The sequence below is a fragment of the Protopterus annectens genome, chromosome 14.part0 (assembly GCF_019279795.1).
Source record: "Protopterus annectens isolate FY-2018-M chromosome 14.part0, PAN1.0, whole genome shotgun sequence".
Taxonomy (NCBI): Eukaryota; Metazoa; Chordata; order Ceratodontiformes; family Protopteridae; genus Protopterus; species Protopterus annectens.
This window is the reverse complement of record NC_056748.1, coordinates 826449120-826468149: the sequence shown is the minus strand read 5'-3', so window position 1 is coordinate 826468149 and position 19030 is coordinate 826449120. Positions and strand designations below refer to the sequence as shown.

Below are 19030 nucleotides of genomic sequence, written 5' to 3'. Positions count from 1 at the left end.
ACCATAATGTTCCATCTGTGTTGTTGATCTTCATTTATTCATTACTGATGGGATGTCAGTTCCATCCTCGGAACTGAGTCGGTCATTATAACATGCTCATGCCAGCCAAAAAAACTCTCGAGCCAATCTTTACTCATAGTGCTCCTTTCAGTATTACCTCAGATCGAGTTTGCCCGTAAGGAAGAAAGAAAGAAAGTGGAGGCTTTATCTGAGCAACCTCCCTGTCATAAGATAGGACCATATCCGAACCTCCAGGAGTCTTTCGGAGGAGGATGACAGGTGGGGTGTAATGAATGAATGAACACCACCACAGATGGAACGTTATGGTAAGAACACGTCTTTATCTGATGTTGTTAATCTTCATTCATTCCTTGCTGATGAGGCAGAGCTCCGAAGCTACTTTACTTCATGGGAGGACCTATGGAAGGATATTCCTGAGTACCAATGAACCAAAGGAAGCTCTCCCCTGGGAGACCATATCCAATTTGTAATGCGTGATAAAAGTATGAGACATGGCCCATGTTGCTGCTCCACAAATGTCATCCATGGAAGGCAACAGACGCTGCCACGGATCTGGTTGAATGCGCTTTGACCTTAGATGGTCGAGGGGCTTTGTTCTATTGATAGATAAAACCAATACAATCTCTCAACCATTTAGAGTAACTTTGGAAACTAATCTTCCCAATTTTGGTGTTGGGAATGATACAAATTGGTCAGATTTTCTTAGTGATTTAGTTTTTTCAAGATAAAATCACAATTGTCTATGCATGTCAAGCAAATGTAGAGAGTATTCTCCTTTGTTAGAAAAATTTGGAAAGAAAACTGGTAGATCAATCATTTGATTAATAGTCAAGTTAGAAATAACTCTGGGTAAAAAGGTGGGATCAGTCCGGAGTGATACTCTGTCCTTATGGAACACCATGTAAGGACGATTTATGCACAAGGCTTGCAATTCAGATATTCATCTTGCCGAGGTAATGGCTACCAAGAATAAAAAGTTTTCCAGGATAAGAATTTCATATCGCAACTGGCAGTAAGTTCAAAAGGGGGACGAGTCAAATACTGTAGAACTAATGTCAAACTCCAGGGCTCGACTGACTGTTTGAAGGGTGGCCTAATGTGTGTGACACCTTTCAAAAAGGTTTTACATACTGTGTGAAATGAAGGAAGAGTCCTTGAAGCCGTTATGGAAGTTGGAGCCCGCTGCCAAGTGTGCTTGAATAGTTGAAGCTGCCACTCTTGAATGAAGAAGGTTTGATAAATAGTCTAGTACCAAGGTAAGTGGTGCTAAAAATGGGTCTATTCCCTTTTCTCGAGATCAGATTATGAATCTTTTCCACTTGCTGAGATAGTGTCCTGGTGGATGGTTTATGGAAAGCCAAAATAATGTGATGGACAGGGGAAGATAGGTTGTTTTGTCTTGCAATTACCGGAAGTGGAAGAACCAAGCTGTCAGCTACAGGCTTGATATATTCGTATGCATCAACCCCTGCGGGTGTGACAGTAATTCTGGAATTGGAGCCAGAATCCATAGTTAATGTACTAGGTGAGGCCAAAGAAAGGGAAGCCAAATTTGTCAAGGCCAGTAGGGTGCAATGAGGATTACTCTGCTTTTTAACCGAAGAGCCACCTTCAAAAATTGTGGGATCAGAAGAAGGGGAAGATAAGCTTAAAGAAGTCCTGTGGGCCAATCATGCACAAGACCATCCCCTCTGGGACTCCCCCCCTGCAGGGGAATTAGGGCTAAGTAGCTGCTGCATTTGTGATCTGCGGGAGATGCAACTAGATCGCAGCAATGCTGGCCCCACCAACTGAAGATCTTCGCCGCTATAATAGGATTGAGGGACCACTCATGAGGCAAGGGAATACATCACCTGCAATTAGGTTGGAATCCCCGGGAATGTGCATTGCTATCAGAAAGCAGTTGGAAGGTATTGCCCATTGCCAAATTGTCATGGCCTCCTAACACAACAGGACTTGGTTCCCCCTTGTTTGTTGATATACCAGACTACTGACATGTTGTCTGACTAGATGGCAATTATTCCTAAAGGGAGAGCAGACTGAAATGCTTGCAATGCTAGAAGCACTGCCCTCAGTTCTAGAACACTGATATGCAGGTTGGCCTTCATGGGTGACTTAAGTGCCTTGGACTCTCTTTCCCTGGAAATGCACCCCCTCACCCAATCAGGGAGGTGGCCATGGTCACTATAGCTCTGCGCTGAGAGGGGGAGAAAGGGCGATTCCATAGGTGATGATTTGGCTTCATCCACCAAAGTAAATCTTTTCACCGATTTGTTATCCTGACCTGGAAGGACATATGATGAGTCAAAGGGGACCACTGTGTTAGCAAAAGGCACTGTAGAAGTCTCATGTGTAATCTTGCCAGTGGAACACTGCCATTGACCCTAGCAGTTGGAGGGCTGCCCAAGCCATAGCTTTAATGTTTTTATAATGTATAGCTGAAACCAGCAGACGCTTGGTTGGGGCGGTAAGGAGACAATCGTCTAAATATAGAAACACCCGGAATCCTTGCAGTCTCAAGTGAGCTGTTACCATACCCATGTATTTGGTGAACACTCTGGGGGCCGTAGAAAAACCAAAGGGCAGCATTCGAAATTGGTAGTGACTGGCTCCCAGCTGGAAGCAGAGGAATCTCCTGGAGTGTTTGTTCATTTTTATGTGGTAATACGCATCCTGAAGATCTATCGAGCACATCCAATCGTCCTTCTCTAGAAACAGGAAGATGGACTGAACCGTGACCATCCAGAATTTTGTCTGACAAATTTGTTTAGGATGCTGAAGTCCAAGATTGGCCTCCAGTCCCCCGTCTTTTTTGGTACTAAAAAGAACCTTGAGTAAATTCCGGATTCTATCTGGTCTGGTGGGACTGTTTGAATTACTCTTTTTAGAAGCAGATTTTGTATTTCTTGAGCTGCTGCTTCCCGTTGACTTGGTGGAACTTCAGGAATATGCTTTAGCGGCCTTGGATAAAGACTGAAAGGGATGTGATAACCTCTGGAAATTATCTGCAGCCAATAATTTGTGGTTATGGATTACCAGGCAAGGAGGTGCAGAGAAAACCTTCCCCCTACTGCTTCCAGATGTAAGCAATCAGGCAGCTCCTCAGGAGCGCTGACAGGGCTGTCCAGAAAAAGAATCTCTGGATGTCTGATTATACGAACCCCCTCTGCCTCTGAAGGGGTGTCTTCTGGGTGAGTTTCCCCCTCCACCCTGGGGAGTAAACTCGCCACGTGCGTCACGGAAAGGAACCTGGGATTTCCTTTACCACATCTTTCTATTCCTCTGATTCCTAGAATAGGGTTGTTGGGAGGTGGAAAAGTGTACACCTTCTGCAGACAAGGTCTTACCGTCCTTTTCACACCTGGCTAAAGTGTCTGTCACCTTTAGGCAAAAAACAGAAGAGGCCTCTACTGGAGCGTTGAGAAAGGAAGACTTAAATGGATCTGCAAAATCACACAGGCGCATCCAGGCATGATGTCTCATGACAATGCCTGCACCCGTTGCTCTACCCGCCCCTTAGGTACAGTGAGAAATCAACCACATGGACAAGTTAGAAATAGACTCCAGGGTGACAAGCTGTGAGGCAACTTTGTCACATACATCAGAAACTGCTCCTGCCAGGTTTTCTGAGAGTTCTGATATTAGATATCTCTGAAGCCGGGTAAAGTGTGCCAGACAGTTCAAGGACCGAGTGGCAAAGATGGATGAAGAATACACCCACTTCCCTAGCCTATCGCCCGAGACTCCCTCTTAGGGAGATGGACAGTAGGGCTCTCCTCGGTGAGCTCTCACAGCCATAGCATCTACTGGTAGGCCCTTGGATCAGTGGAAAGAATTTTGTCTGGTCTCCGGGGGATAGGTTCAACGGTATCAGGATTCTTCCAGGTACGCTGCAAAATGAGCCGAACCACGTCATCTGCAGGTGGGGGTCACCCAGGTCGGGCATGGAAAGCCTGCAAGAATACAGACTCCTCATTGGAAGGGGTGGTGGACTTCCAATCACCCCACTGCTTCACGATTTCCAATACGTCTCCAAAGGAGACATCCTCAGGGGGTGACCATGGGGACCCTTCCCCTTCATCATAGTCCATATATTCAGTAATGGATTCCTCAGAGGAATCCACGTGCTTCCTCTTGCACCATCTCTAGTGAGGTACCTCCTCAGAGAGAACAACTGAAGAGAGGGTACCTTGTGGAAGGGTGTCTTGAGGATCCCGTGCCTAGTGTCCCCCGAGTAGTGGGCTGTGTCAGCTGCAGCTCAGAGGAAACATGTATATGGGTCTCCGGCACCAAACGGACCAGCTGAGAGCCTACAGAGGCAAGTGCCCTCTCCATAACCTGGAAAGCAACATACTGGTCCTTTGACCACAGTGCCGAAAGGTGAAATACCCCCTTGGACCCAATATCCCCCTTCAGTAGATCCGTATTTTGGAGCGCAATGCAGCCCATTTCTGGAGTGTCCTGACTCCCTTGAAGAGGGATGGGAGCCCGGAACAGAGGAGGACAACCTTGGGACCGGGGTCACACCCCTCTCCGACAAACCCTCTCCCAGGGAAGGAGCCACGAGAGGACTTGGTTCAGCCAAGACAACTGGAACCGTAGTAGAAGGCGCCATGGAAAAAATAGGCACCGTACTAGGCATCATGGTGCCGACAGATCAGTCTCAGTCCAGAGGATGGCTCAGCTCCGAGTGAGTCGATGGCCAAAGGGTAGACTCTGGAGCCATGGTTAAGTCTACCAGTGGAACCAAAGAACCTGGAACCAGGGTTGGTGTCAGTGTCAAGGGCTCTGATACCTCCAAGGAGGTGGAAGGAGGAATATACATCGGAGTATATGGAGAAAATTCTTCGGCTCCAGGTGGGAGGGAGGCTTTGGAAGGATTTGGAATTCCTCTGGCTGCCAGGAGCTGATCCACTAGCCTCACTACATCCAGTTCTGAAAGACTCCTGGAAGAGCAGGAGGACATCCCCGACAGAGTCAGGATGCTCCAGAAATGGGCTGTATTGCTCTCCAAAAAACAGATCCACTGAAGAGGAATATTGGGTCCGAGGGGCTATTTCACCTTTCGGCGCTGTGGTCAAACGACCAGTATGCTGTATAGGTAGGGGGAAGTGACCAGAATTGGAAGAGCTATTTTTGGTGCCAAAAGGGAGTTTGGTACTGTAGTCACAATCGGTGTCATACTCGGTGCTTGAGGCATGGGTGCAAGGACGGTACCGTAACCAGCTGTTGAGGTCCTGGAACCGAAGACGGCACCGTGGGGGGGGGGGGGTTTGAGGCCCTGGTGCCAAAGTTGTTATCAATTTAGAAATGTTTACTTTCGGTTCCGCAGATTTTGATTCACTGACATAAGGAGTGTAGAGGTATGGATTTACTCCTCTTTTTATGTTCCTTCTTAGGAGAAGTTGAGCCCTCCGTCTCAGACATAACCTCCGAGAAAGGAGATTTCAGGAGACGTTTAAGCATCAGTTTGTTTTTCCGTTGAGCCAAATTGCAGGAGCTAAATCTGCCTGAGACAATAGACACAGGACAAATGATTATCCATATTTGGCATTTTCCTGTCGCACTGGTCACATTGTTTAAAACTAGTTGTTCCCTTTTTCTTTCACACATTTGTAAAATTCACCAAAAATGCAGTTTAAACAACAAGGAATACGAGTAAATCACACACACACACAAAAGAAAAAGGATTTTTTTTTTACAATTAAAAGGAGAAAGGGAATACCAACAATGGTATTGGGAATTACCTCAGAGGTAAAGGAAGGCCTATACCAGCAATGGTACGAGGAGTACCAAACTTGGTAAGTAAAAGGAAAGAAAGATAGGGACACTCATGCAGATAAGCAAATACTATGTGATTAACAACAGAGTATTTAAAATATGCAAAAGAAAACTAAGAAAAGGTTTAAGCAATGAAAACAAATTCTACTGACTTAGCGGAGAGCTGGCCTGACACGTCTTGATTCAATACGCAGCAAACGAGATCTGAGGTAATACTGAGAGGGGCACTACGGGTAAAGCTTAGCTCAAGAGTTTTTTTTGGTTGGTGCGAGTTTGTTATAACAGCCGACTCGGTTCCGTACATCCCATCAGTAAGGAATGAATGAAGATCAACAACATCAGATAAAAAAGATATCCTGAATATCTTAACCATTTTCACTCTTCATCACAGGGCAACAGATTAGATGAAGCCAAAGACATTTTATTTGAGCAGGAAGCTAGAGAGATCACACTTGGGTCAGCAGTCAAATGAGAAGAGAGATCCATCATATCTGGGGAGACACTAAATTTTCTCACAGTCTTTTTAAGGACTGCTGGGACAGAAACTAGTGTCCTGTAGGCAACTTTATAAATATTTTCCAAGGCTGGTAAGAGAGGGTGGGACAGCCATTGAACTAGGCATCTCTGCCTCTATAACGCCATATACCCTACCTAGCATTGGTATAGTTTCCAAAAATATCACAGAATCTAACAATCATCTGAAGAAAAGTGAAAAAGAAGTTTTGTACTCACCATAATGTTCCATGTTTGTTGTCCATCTCGCTATTCATTCTTACTGGTTGGGTTCGAAGCCCATCCTCAGCTCTGATTTGGCCACATACTATAACTTGAAGTCTTTTACTTGGCTCATGGCTGAACAACTATCCCATCATGCAGTGTGTGATTCCCAAGATCATGACTGCTGCTACTCAGTCATATGTGAACACTAGTCCTACAATAAAGGATAGCAAGAAAGCCAGAGGAGTTCCTGTCCATGGAAGAAATCCTCCAGGTTCTCTAGGAGTCTTAGGCAGGGGGAAAGTGGGAGGGATCATAAGAATGAATGGCGAGATGGACAACAAACATGGAACGTTATGGTGAGTACATATCTTCTTTATGTTATGTTGTCCTATCTCACCTTCGTTCTTACTGGTTGGGACAGTGTTCCTAGCACCATATTCCCAGGGTGGCTCATGGGAGTACACTCTTCAGCACAGTAGAACCAAAGGAGGCCCTGTCCCTGGAGGCCAAATTCACTTAGTAATGAGTGATAAATGTGTGAGGTGTTGCCCACGTAGCAACGGCACAAATATTATCCATTGATAGTTTAGCCTGATAAGCAAATTATGTTGCTATAGCCCTAGTAGAGTGACCTTTGACTTTGAAAGGTAGCTGTCTGTTATTAGAATTGTAAATAAAGGTAATACAATTTGAGAGCTAGTTTGAGAGTGAGACTTTAGAAACTGGCATGCCTTTTTTTACTTCTGAAAATGAAACAATTGATCTGACTTCCTGAACTCTCTGGTTCTATGTAAATAGAAGCAAAGCTGTCTATGCACATCTAACTGATGTAGCTTGTATTCTACCTTGTTGCCATTATTAGGGAAAACACTGGCAGCTCAATAGATTGGTTTAAGTTATGTTGTGAACACACCTTAGGTAAAAATTATGGGTTTCTCCAGAGAGATACCCTGTCCTTACGGAAGATTAAATAAAGAGGTTTGACTGATAAAGCTTGCAATTCTGAGACTCTTCTTGCAGAGGTAATAGCAACTAAGAAAATTGTTTTCCAAGACAGAAATTTGATGTCACAAAATGATGAGGGTTCAAAAGGGGGCAAGGTCAGATATGTTAGAACAAAATTCAAGTCCCATGGCAAGAGTGGTTCTTTAATCCGGGGTCTTAAACAGGTACTCTTTAAAAAGGCTTTACATAATCTGTGTGACATCAAGTTAGAAGTTCCGTCTCCTATATGAAAATTAGAAATTGCAGCTAATTGACCTTGATAGTTGCTGCCGCTGAACCTTGGTGAAAAAGCTCTGATAGGAACTCAAAAATAAAAAAGATCAGAGCAGAAAGGGGATCGATGTTTTTACTCTGAGCCCAGAGTAAGAACCTTTTCTACTTGCTAGAATATAGTTTGCTAGTTGTAGCTTTGTGCGAGGATACCAGGATGCGTTTAACTATTGGTGAAAAATTGCGAAGCCTGACTAAGCTGGGAACTGCAGCAGCCATGCTATCAAATTGAGGGTTTGGAGGGAGGGGTGGAGGGTTCCCGACATACGAGTGAGAAGGTCTGAAACTAGGACCAGAGTCCACAGCTCCTCCTGAAGATGTGGCCAGAGGGAAGGGAAACCAAATCTGACAAGGCCAGTATGGAGCGATGAGAATTATCCTGCTTCCCAATGAGTAGGCTTTCTGAATCACTTGTGTATAAGGGGGTATGGAGGAAATACATACAGTAGTCCCCAGGGCTAATCGTGAAGAAGAGCATCCCTGGGTGACTCCCCCAGAGGGGGGATTAGGGCAAAATAGCTGCTGCAATTGGCATTGATGGGAGTGGCAAATAGGTCACAGCAAGGCTGACCCCATTTCTGGAATATCCTTTCCTCTATCTCTTTCTTTAGAGACCACTCGTGAGGCATCAGAATTGGTCTGCTTAGCCTTTCTGCTATCACGTTAGATTTCCCCGGGATGTGCAATGCTATCAGAAACCATTGGAAGAGATTGCCCATTGCCATACTCTGAAGTGCCTCTCGGCAAAGGGGATAAGATTTGGTTCCTCCTTATTTATTTATGTACCAAACCACCAACATATTGTCTGACTGAATTGCAATTGTTCCTTGTGGAAGAGAGTCCCGAAATGCTTGCAACACCAAGAGCACTGCTCTCTTCTCTAGGACAATGACATGCAAATGGGTCTCATATTCCTGCCAAGTGCCTTGGACGGTCCTCCCCAGATAATGCCCCCCACCCTATCTGGGAGGTGTCCGTGGTCACTGTTGCCAGAAGTTGATATGGAATAAAAGGTCGACCTGATGTGGCATGACTGGAGAGGAGCCACCATCTAAGAGTCTTCTTGCAAGACTCTGCAATTCTGATCTGGTGGGACATGGGAAGTTCTTGTAAGGACCACAGAGAAGAGAAGCCACTGAAGAATTCTCATGTGCAGGCTGGTTAATGGAACTAGGGTTATCGTTGATGCCATCATAACTAGAACTTTCAGGACTGTTTTCACTGTAACTTTTGTCTTTGGCAGGAGATCGGAAATTTGTTGTCTGAGTACCAAAACTCTTTCTGCAGGTAATTCTGCTATCATGGAGATGGTGTCTAACTCTGCTCCTATAAAGGCAATATGTTGACAAGGCAACAAGGCAGATTTCCCTAAGTTTATTGTTATCCCTAATTGAGAAAAAATTTGTACGGTTTTGTCTCTGGACTGTTGTAGTAGATGCTTGGTGGTGGCAGTCAGGAGCCAGTCGTCTAGATATGGAAACACCTGGATTCCTAGCCGTCTCAAGTGAGACGTGACTACTCCCATGCATTTGAACACTCTGAGGGCTTCAGTGAGACCAAAGGGCAGAGCTTGAAACTGATAATGACTGGCTCCCAGCTGGAAGTGCAAGTGACTCACTGATGCTCTGTTCATGATTAAGTGGTAGTACGCATCTTGGAGGTCTATTGAGCACATCCACTCATCTTTCCCTAAAAAGGGAAGAAATGACTGCAGTGTCAGCATTCAGAACTTGGACTTCTTTACGGATTTGTTTAGTTTGCCGATATCCAATATGGGTCTCCAGCCCCCTGATCTTTTTGGCACTAAAAAGAATCTTGAGTAAGTTCTGAATCCTACTTGGTCTACGGGGACTTCTTGGATGACTCCTTTGTCTAGCAACTTTTTAATCTTTATAGTTGCCTGTTCCCTTAGACTGGGTGGAACGTCAGGGATCCTTTGGAGCTGTGGAAAGGGAAGGGAGAAGGGAATGGAATAACCTCTGGATATTATACTTTGTACCCACTTGTCTTTTGTGATATCTCGCCACTGGGTACAAAGATAATAGTCTCCGACTAATTCCAGAGTAGGACAGACAGGCCTCCTTTCAGTTGTGCTGTAAGGGTCAGCCGTGAAAGGAATCACAGTCACCCTTATTTTGCGGACCCCCTCTGCCTCATGGACGATGCCTACCATTATTACCTCCCCCTCTGCCCCTGGGGAAGTATTCATCACGTGTGTCCTGAAAAACTCCCTGGGATTTCTTGAACCCCTGAAAAACTCCCTGGGATTTCTTGAACCACATTTTTCCACTTTTCTGACACTTAAGATAGGTTCTGGAAGGGATGGAAAAACGCACCCCAACGGCAGAGAGAGTTTTCCCTTCCTGCTCACATCTCGAGTGTGTCCTTGACTTTCGGTCCAAAGAGTGAGGGACCATCAAAAGGGGCACTGACAAAGGTAGACTTAAAAGGTTCCGCAAAATAACACAAGTGCATCCTAGAGTGCCTCCTTAGGGAAACTCCTGAACCTGCTACCCTGCTCACTCCATCCACTGCATAGGAAATCACCCTCATGGAGGAGTTAACTATGGAATTTAAGGTGGATAGCTGAGAGGTCACTTTGTCTGAAACCCCTGCAGCTAGTGAACCTTGTAGAGCATCTCCTAACTCCTTCAGGAGATCTCTTTATAACCTAGTGAAGTGCGTAAGGTAGTTCAGCGATCAAAGGGTAAAAGTCGCTGACAAGAAAAAACGCTTCCCATATCTGTCCATTGTTCGAGACTGCTTGTTCAGCGGATGGGCAGATGAGGACGTTTCACAGAATTCCTTCTTGGTGGCTGCTGCCACCACCATAGCATCTACAGGGACGCCTTTAGTAAGAAAATCAATTTCAGCTGGAGCTGTTATGAATTTATTTGGTCTCCTAGAGTCCAGTTCTATAGTGTCTGGTGACTCTCACACCTCTCGACTAACCAATTCTATCAGTTCATCAAAAGGCGGAGACACCCAGGAGGCTGAAGGTTGAGATACGAAGGCCTTCAGGTATACTTACTCCTCATCAGAAGGGTTAATGGGCTTCCAGCTGCCTCTCTGCTTCAGGACTTCTAAGATATCTGCAAAGGAGATATCTTCAGAGGGCAACTGTGGGGACCCTTCTGACTCCTCGAGGACAGTATCTGAGATGACCACTCATCATATGAGTCCAGATGCTTCCTCTTGCATGTTTTCTTCCGAGGAACTTACTCAGAAGGGTATTTTGGGGAGGTCTCGGGAGAGTGGGACTCGTCCAATGGGGCTACCTGAGGCCCTGAATCTCCACTGTCCTGAAGATGGGATGGTGTCGAGACAGACGCCGGTGCCCTAGGGGGAAGACTACCAGTACCCTTGTGTAGAGCTGTAGGAGGGGACAGCACACATCAGCTCGAAAGCAGGTCCCCCCCAGCTCCGAGGATGCCTCTTGTTCTGAAAAAAATAGAAGGAATCCCGGCTCCAACAAGACCGGCTCTGAGCCTGATGTAGGAGCAGAGCTCACCCATGCTGAAGCCCCGAGAGGTAAGGTCGGAACCAGGGAGACTCAGGTCCGAGTGTACCCCCCCAGAACCGACCAGAGAACTTCAGCTCCTAGACACCTCGGAAGGCACTGAAGGTGTTGGAGCAGACAACAGTTCCGAGGAGACAACAGTTCCGAAATCTCTTGGACAGGTCTCGAGACTGAAGGTTCTACATCAAATGGTACTCGGCACTCTGGCTCCGAAGATCCAGCTTGGCTCAGCGGAGGAATAGTCGTGGATGAAATACTTAGTTGGCTCCAGAACTGGTTGGGTTGGAACCAAAAACAATTTAGCCAGCGCCAGCAAGGACCACCCTATCCACATCATCAACCGATAAGCTGCTAGAAGATCTGCAGGAAAGGGTTGGTGAGTGAGAGCTCTCCAACATAGGAGATCTTAAGGTAGTACTAACACAGTGGACCAGCTCCGAAAGCTAGTCTCTTTCGGCTCCGAAAGCTGTGCAGCCAAAGGACTTGACTTGTCCAATTCAATGATGTCTCTCGGTTCTGCAGAGCCGAAGAGACGGATTTGTCTGAAATGTTCAATACTTTTTCAGGTGGCTCCGAATGAGCAGATGAGAAGGAAGAGGAAGATGGCCTCTTTGTAGCTTTGTCACCCCTTGAAGAAGGGGACTTAGAAAGCCAGAGTACCTCCTCTAAACCTAAGGCTTCAGCAAAAGGAGTTTTTAGGAGCCCTCTGACTATCAACTTGTTCTTCCTTTCCTGCAAAACACGGGAACTGAAAGAGTGACAGAAAGTACACGACTCCTGCAGGTGAATGGACCCCAAACAATCACATACACTATGCTCATCAGTTAGGGACATTTTTTGTGAACATTTCTGACACTTCTTAAAGCCCGATGGCTTAGGTTCCTTCTCTCTACTTTCCTTAGACATCATGAGAAGGAAGCACAACTACCAATACTATAAATGTAAAGCACTAACTACACAAAATACAAAAAGTAGAAAAAAAACTAACACACACTATATATATATATATATATATATATATATATATATATATATATATATATATATAAAATCTTCTAATATCACACTGTAATAATAAAACACAGTACATCTATTGAAGAATATATAGCAAGAAAAATACAACTTTGCCCTCTAACTTAAACGGACCTAGCACAGCTATAAAAAGGTAACAAAATTCAGTTAAACCCTCTAACTTAAGTGGGTACTTGGCTCTCTAACTCAAACGAGCCAATAATCACAGACAAGGAAAATACACACTAGACAACAGTTCTACACTAAAGTTCTTGACGGGATAAAAAGAAAATAGGCCTTGCGACTACGATGACGGTAACAAAGCAATAAACACAGTACAGCAAGACTGAACAGCACACGCAGAATGACAGCAGAGAGAAATCTATATAAAGAATCTATCACTACTTGTAGACAAAATACAATTAGTTAAAATGCAAGAAATATAAGTTTTTCAAAAACTTAGCCATGGCCAAGGAGAAGAATATCAGATCTTGTTGAGCGGCAAAAGAGATCTGGGGAATCACACACTGCATGATGGGATACCTGTTCAGCCACGAGCCAAGTAAAAAACTTCGAGCTATAATATGCAGCTGAGTCAAGAGATGAGGATCGGCTCCAAACCCAACCAGTAAGAATGAAGGCGAGACAGGACAACATATCATCTGTTTGGACTTAAGCTCAGGTTCACATTCTGAAGAATCAGAATGATTGGACTCTGTTGCAACTAGGAAATCACCATTGTCCTCGTAAGATTTATAATCATCCTCTGAAACAGAAAAAAGGTTTCTAACTGAAGTAGCACTAGAGCCATGTATGGGAACAACCACCAGAATTAGCTGCCTGCAGATCCCTCTTAACCAAGGAAACATCAGTCTTGCAAACAAGCTTTAACCTGATTATAAGCTGTATCTTGGAGCTTCTGTTTCTTTTTCCTTGTGAACTTCACTATTAGATAACATATCTGGGGACAGAATATTATGTCTGGCAAGGGGTATCTTACCCAGGATGACTACTGTACATAAACGGTTTGGTTCTCCTATACCTGCGCCATGTACAGGAAAAGCCCAGAAGGATGACTCTAAACCCTGTTCCATAGTGACTGACAAAGCTGGACTAGACAAAGATGGTGCACCATAAAGGAAGTCAAATCTCAAACTACAGAACCTACACAATTACAAGAGGGAAGTTGCAGTTGTTGACACTGTACATACTGTTTGTGGTCCACTTATGGAATCACTAATCAATTTTATGCTACACTAAGTGAAAGAAAACCACTTCAGTTTTTTAGAAATACAATGTAAACAATATAAACAGGACATAACTAGAACAATGGTACAACAATCACTACACGCGCACAAATAATGCCGCTCTTTACCTATGACTAACTTGCCCTTGTGACCAAGCCACACCAGCTGTGGGTAAACTGCATTAGCCACATACATGCAAACAGTGGTTGCTGCTTCAGTATCTACTGCAAGAGCCGCTATAAAGTAAAATCTGTACTTAAAATGCACATGTGAAATGCACTTACTACTAGAAAGGTCAAACTCACCTCCTTGCCTAGCGTAAAGGCTTCCACCAAAATAACCATTTACAGGTGACGTAGCTGCATACACAAATATAGCAGTACTGAGCATGGATCCTCTCCTAAAGCCAAAAAGAATAATTAAGTTGAATTACTAATGCCCCCATGTTTGTTTATTTACAAGGCATATGGCGTACTGTAACAGTTTAACAGAAAAATGATCTTGGTTATTCAGTCCAACAAATAGATTAACATTTTTTGAAAAAGCTGCACAAACAATATTTTTGCCACTATACCACCGATTTACAATAGCCACCTGTTAAAAATGTTATACTACAAAAACGAGTACAGTGAAAATGTTTAATTTGCTTAGAGTCTAATATGAGAAACTTGGAGTTTTGCAATGAAAAAAAAAAGTGTCTGCTTACATCAGGCAATCAACTAGGTATGGGTAAATAAGGAAGCCCTTTTTTTTTTTTTTTTTTTTTTTTTTTTTAAGGACAAAGGGCAACTGAAGCTAGACATTTGGTAAAGGCCCTGGGTGTAGTAGACAAGCTAATAGGCAAGGAGGTGAATGGAAAATCTCCCCAGCTCTATATCTTATGTACTTTCTGTGGCGCTCGACTCTGGGGAAATACAGTCATCTCTCAGGTCCAGAGTGATTCAACAATTGGGTTAGAATCCCTAGCGGAATTAAGGATGTTTCTGAGAAAGTCCAGTTGCATAAAATCTTACCATAACAGTAGATGTCCTTCTCTTCACTGTTGCAATATTCTTCACTAAAGGGATCCCCTGCCATGGGCAGCCTGACATCCGGCCAGTATACCAAAGCCTTAGGTTGTTATAGGGATGTCGTACAGCATACGTACGCACCCCTCTCAAGGAGTAGGGAATAAAAGTGATGCACAGATATCCAAACCTCAGAAATGAAGAGCCCTAGGAAGAACAATAGTCTAAGAAAAAAAGAGGAACGTGTGCATCTAGAAAGGAAAAAGGGAGAAAAGGGGGAGGAGGGAGCAAATACTGCAACAGTGAAAAGGACATCTACTGTTATGGTAAGATTTTACACAACTGCATTATGTCCTTCCCATAGTACTGTTGCAATATTCTTCATTAAAAGGAGAAAAAGCTGAAGAGGAAAGCTGGGAGGAGGAAAGCCCAGAATAACTGTCCAGAAAACCATGCAGGACAGCTCTGGCAAAGCCAGCCCTTGCAGTGTAAACAAAATCCAATTTGTATGGACAGAAGAACAAGTAGCAGTTTCAGGGATGGAACTGGCATCCAATCCTTTGAAGAAAAAAAAAAGGCACCAGAAGAAGTGACAGCCCTGGCAGAATGAGCCTTAACAGAAAAAGAATGCTTTTTCCCATGAAAAGGGTAACAAAAGGAAATGACTGAGATCCAGGATGAAATGGTTTGCTTAAAACAGCCAAACTCAAAGACCCAGGATGAAAAGAAACAAAAAGTTGCTCAGATTTACGAATAGCTTTAGTCTTATCCAAATAATATCGGAGTAGTCTATGCAAATCCAAGGTATTTAGAACCTTCTTACCAGCAGACTGTGGAGAAGGAAAAAGTGGGGAAATGAACAGACTGACTAAAAGACTACTCATTAAAAACCTTGGGCATAAAAGTATTAGTATGAAGAGACACCCTGTCCCTATGGAAAACTAAAAAAAGGAGGTGCTACAGCCATAAGGGCCTGAAGCTCAGACGCCCTTCTATCTGAAGTGAGGGCCAAAAGAAGAGCAGTCCTGCAAGTACCATGCTGTAAGAAACTGAAGATGCAGCCTCAAAATGAGCCTGCATTAATTTTTCAAGAAGAAAATTAAGGTCCCAAGAAGGAGAAATAGGCTTCCGCGGGGGGCTAATTTAAAGGATGCCTTTAAGATATTGTTTGACCTCAGACCTAGAAGCCAAAGAAGGAGTTAAAGGCAGACAAGCAGATGAAAGGTGGGCTTTAACCGAAGAGCATGGCAACCCAGCATTTAGCAATTCACATAAATAAGACAGAACCAAAGGAACATCCACAGAAAGGTGACCCAGGTTATGAGCAAAGCACCAAACAGAAAATCTACTCCATCGGGACAAAAATACAATTTCCTGGTAGTGGATTTCCTGGCCTCCTGCAGAACCCGAAGCACATTCTCAGAAAAAAGGTGTCTAAAGGGATCACAATCCAATCATCCAGAGTGTCAAAGAGTGGACAAGTGGGGATGGATGAGAGACCCCATATCTTGTGTCAGAAGGTCCACCCTGTGAGGCAACTTGTAGTGACTACCCTTGGCTAAGTGCAGAAGATGACGGAACCAATGCTGTCTGGGCCAAAAGGGGGGCACCAACACGATTTTGAGAGAGTCTTGTTTGATCTTGAACAGGATAAGGGAAGGGAAAGCAACAAGAAACATTACCTTCTAGGAGAAAGAGATGGCATCCACCTTCCAAGCCAGAGGATATGGCACTCTGCTGCAAAAGAGAGGAAATCTGTTCAGATGGGAGGCAAAAAGATCTACCTTTGGAGTACCCCACTGGTGGACAATGTCCAGAAATGCATCTCTGTGAAGCATCTATTCGCGAGTCTGTGCTATGTACCTGCTCAGAGTCTGCCACAACATTTTAATCTGAAGGAATATAACCAGCCTGAAGAGTCACCTAATACTGGACAGTCAGATTCCAAACCTGAAAAAAGTTATGCACTTACCATAACGTTCCATCTCTGTTGTCAATCTTCATTTATCCTTGACTGATGAGTTTGGTTCCTAACATTGGAACCAACTCGGCCGTTACAACAGCTTGCAACAACCAAAAACTCTAGAGCTTAAGTCCTACCCACAATGCCTCTCTCCTAGTTACCTCAAATCGAGTTTGCAAAAATAACAGAATGACAAACATAATGCCTTCATAGACAAACAGTAATAAGTTCTTCGTACTGTCCATTACAGGAAAACTACTGCTGGAGCAGGAGGAGGGAGGGAGGTCAAGTATAAATGAAGATGGACAACACAGATGGAACTTTATTATAAGTACACAATTTCTTTAAACGATGTTGTCAATTGTCATTTATTCTTGACTGATGGGACAGAGTTCCCAGCTACTTTTGATCTTGGGAGGATTCACGGAAGTATATTTATGAATGCCACTGCACCATGTGGGTTTCTTCACCTGGAGACCAAATTCTATTTAAAACAGATGGTGAAGGTGTGTGGAGTAGCTCAAGTTGCTGCTGCACATATATCATCCATAAAATCTGAAAATTAAAACTACGGAAGTAGCCACAGCTTTCATAGAAAACTCTTTTGAAAGGAACAGGCAAATCAATTTCTTTCTGTTTAGACAAAAGAAATACAGTTTAGAGCCATCTGGCTAAGGTAACCTTGTTGTATACAGATAAAAACTTAATTGTTTGTGAACATTAACAAATACCAACAGTACTTACTTTTATTTAAAAGGTTGGGAAAGAAGACTAGCAAACTGATTGTATAATTTACATTGGTGTGCAACATCACCTTAGGAATAAAGGAAGGGTTAATCCACAGGGAGACTATCTCTATGAAAAGAGGAATGGAAGATTACATAAGGCTTGTTATTTTGGAATTCCTCTGGCAGAAGCCAACGCCACCAAGAAAAAACGTATTCCTGGGATCGAAGTTTTGTAACTCCCATTTAGCAACAGGTCAGCAGGGCAACCGTACAAATGCCCGTAAGACCAAAACAGAGATTTAAATGTGAGGTGTAAGGAAGTCTTAATAATACAACCCCCTCAAGAAAGAGCCGTGCTAGCTAGACTTAAATAGTTGAAGGAATAGCTCCTGTGTTGAAAATAAAGACTAAAAGGTCTTGAATTTTGTCAATAGGAACCAAGGAGACAATGTCACCTTCTGAAGTCCTAAAGGTGAAATTTCTTCCTCTTGCTAGTGTAGTGTTTACATCTGGATGACTCATAGGAAGCTAACAGAATATGACATACTAGGGAAGAAAGAGTCTTCCTTCTGGCAATGACTGGAACTGGGGGAAATCAAGCTGTTGGGTTGAGGTTCAGGATGTTCATTTGAGTGAAACTGTCTAGATGGGACAGACTGTCAGCAGCTGGTCCAAAGTCCATGGTTTTTGCATCAGACAATGCAAAGAAAAAAGGAAACACCCTATTCGTCGTGAATGAGGAGTAATGATGATTACTTTGCTCCTGAAAGAACTCTGAAATTATGGGGAAAACACAGGAAAGCATTGAAGCAGTGTCAGACTGACCATCAATGACAGCGTTCGGATTGACTGCAAAGAAGTTCTGATATACGTACATCCGTATGTCACCTTTATGCCTACACCTTGACCAGGGAGCATATGTGTAACATACATCTATAAATTCCTAAGGCTATGGTACACTGACTAGACACTGGCCTACCCTTAGCAGGGAATCCCTTATGTTAAGAATACTGCAACAGGGGTAGGAAAGGACATCTACTCAATGCAGCACTATCATAGCCACTGCTTACAGTGATAAATATAGACGCAACACAGGACGTGTCTGATGAGTCTTTTGTGTTTTGTTACATAATGATCACTGGTACACGCAGTGTTATTGTTTTAATAGGTTAGATTACATCCGTAGCTTTTACTTTCTACCTAAACATTTACCTGACTGGGTAGCACTATAACACTGTGACATTTGTTTTAAAGGTAACTCAGATGGTAAAAATTTGCTTATATTAAATATTTCTATGACTGAGCTTCATGTTTTAACCTTCTATTGTGGCGAACATTAAAAAAAAAAAGAAGTATTGGTGAAATTAACAGTAATCAATTATAGTAGTTTTAATTAAATTTTGATTGGTTAACATTAGTAAATAAAATGAGAAAAAAATAGTAAAACCAGACAATTTAATTATACATGTGTCACTGAAACTGCTGAGTGCTGGGCCAATTGTAGACATTAAGTTCCAATGATACAGAGCCTAATAAGTGAAAGAACAAATCCAGGAGGATTCATGTTGCAACCTTCAAATTATTAAGACATCCTTGGCCAATAGCTCACAGTGTACATGAGTGGGACAGCAAGATGTACAGAGCTCTGTTATGGAGAGGAGAAACCCACGTCATGTAGGAGAAAAGGGATATCTGTACATGACATGCAATCAGAGGCAACCAATGAAGGCCATAAAAACAGTGCAATATATTGGTAC

The 19030-nt window shown here is 43.5% G+C and overlaps 1 protein-coding gene across 1 annotated transcript in view; it reads right to left on the bottom strand.

Annotated features, from left to right (window-relative positions):
• TM9SF3 (transmembrane 9 superfamily member 3) overlaps positions 1 to 19030 on the bottom strand; it is a 1446273-nt gene that overhangs the window by 850393 nt on the left and 576850 nt on the right. Inside the window, exon 8 of the mRNA XM_044056575.1 lies at positions 13881 to 13975. Within this exon, the coding sequence (XP_043912510.1) occupies positions 13881 to 13975 (95 nt within the window). The remainder of the gene's footprint in view (positions 1 to 13880; positions 13976 to 19030) is intronic.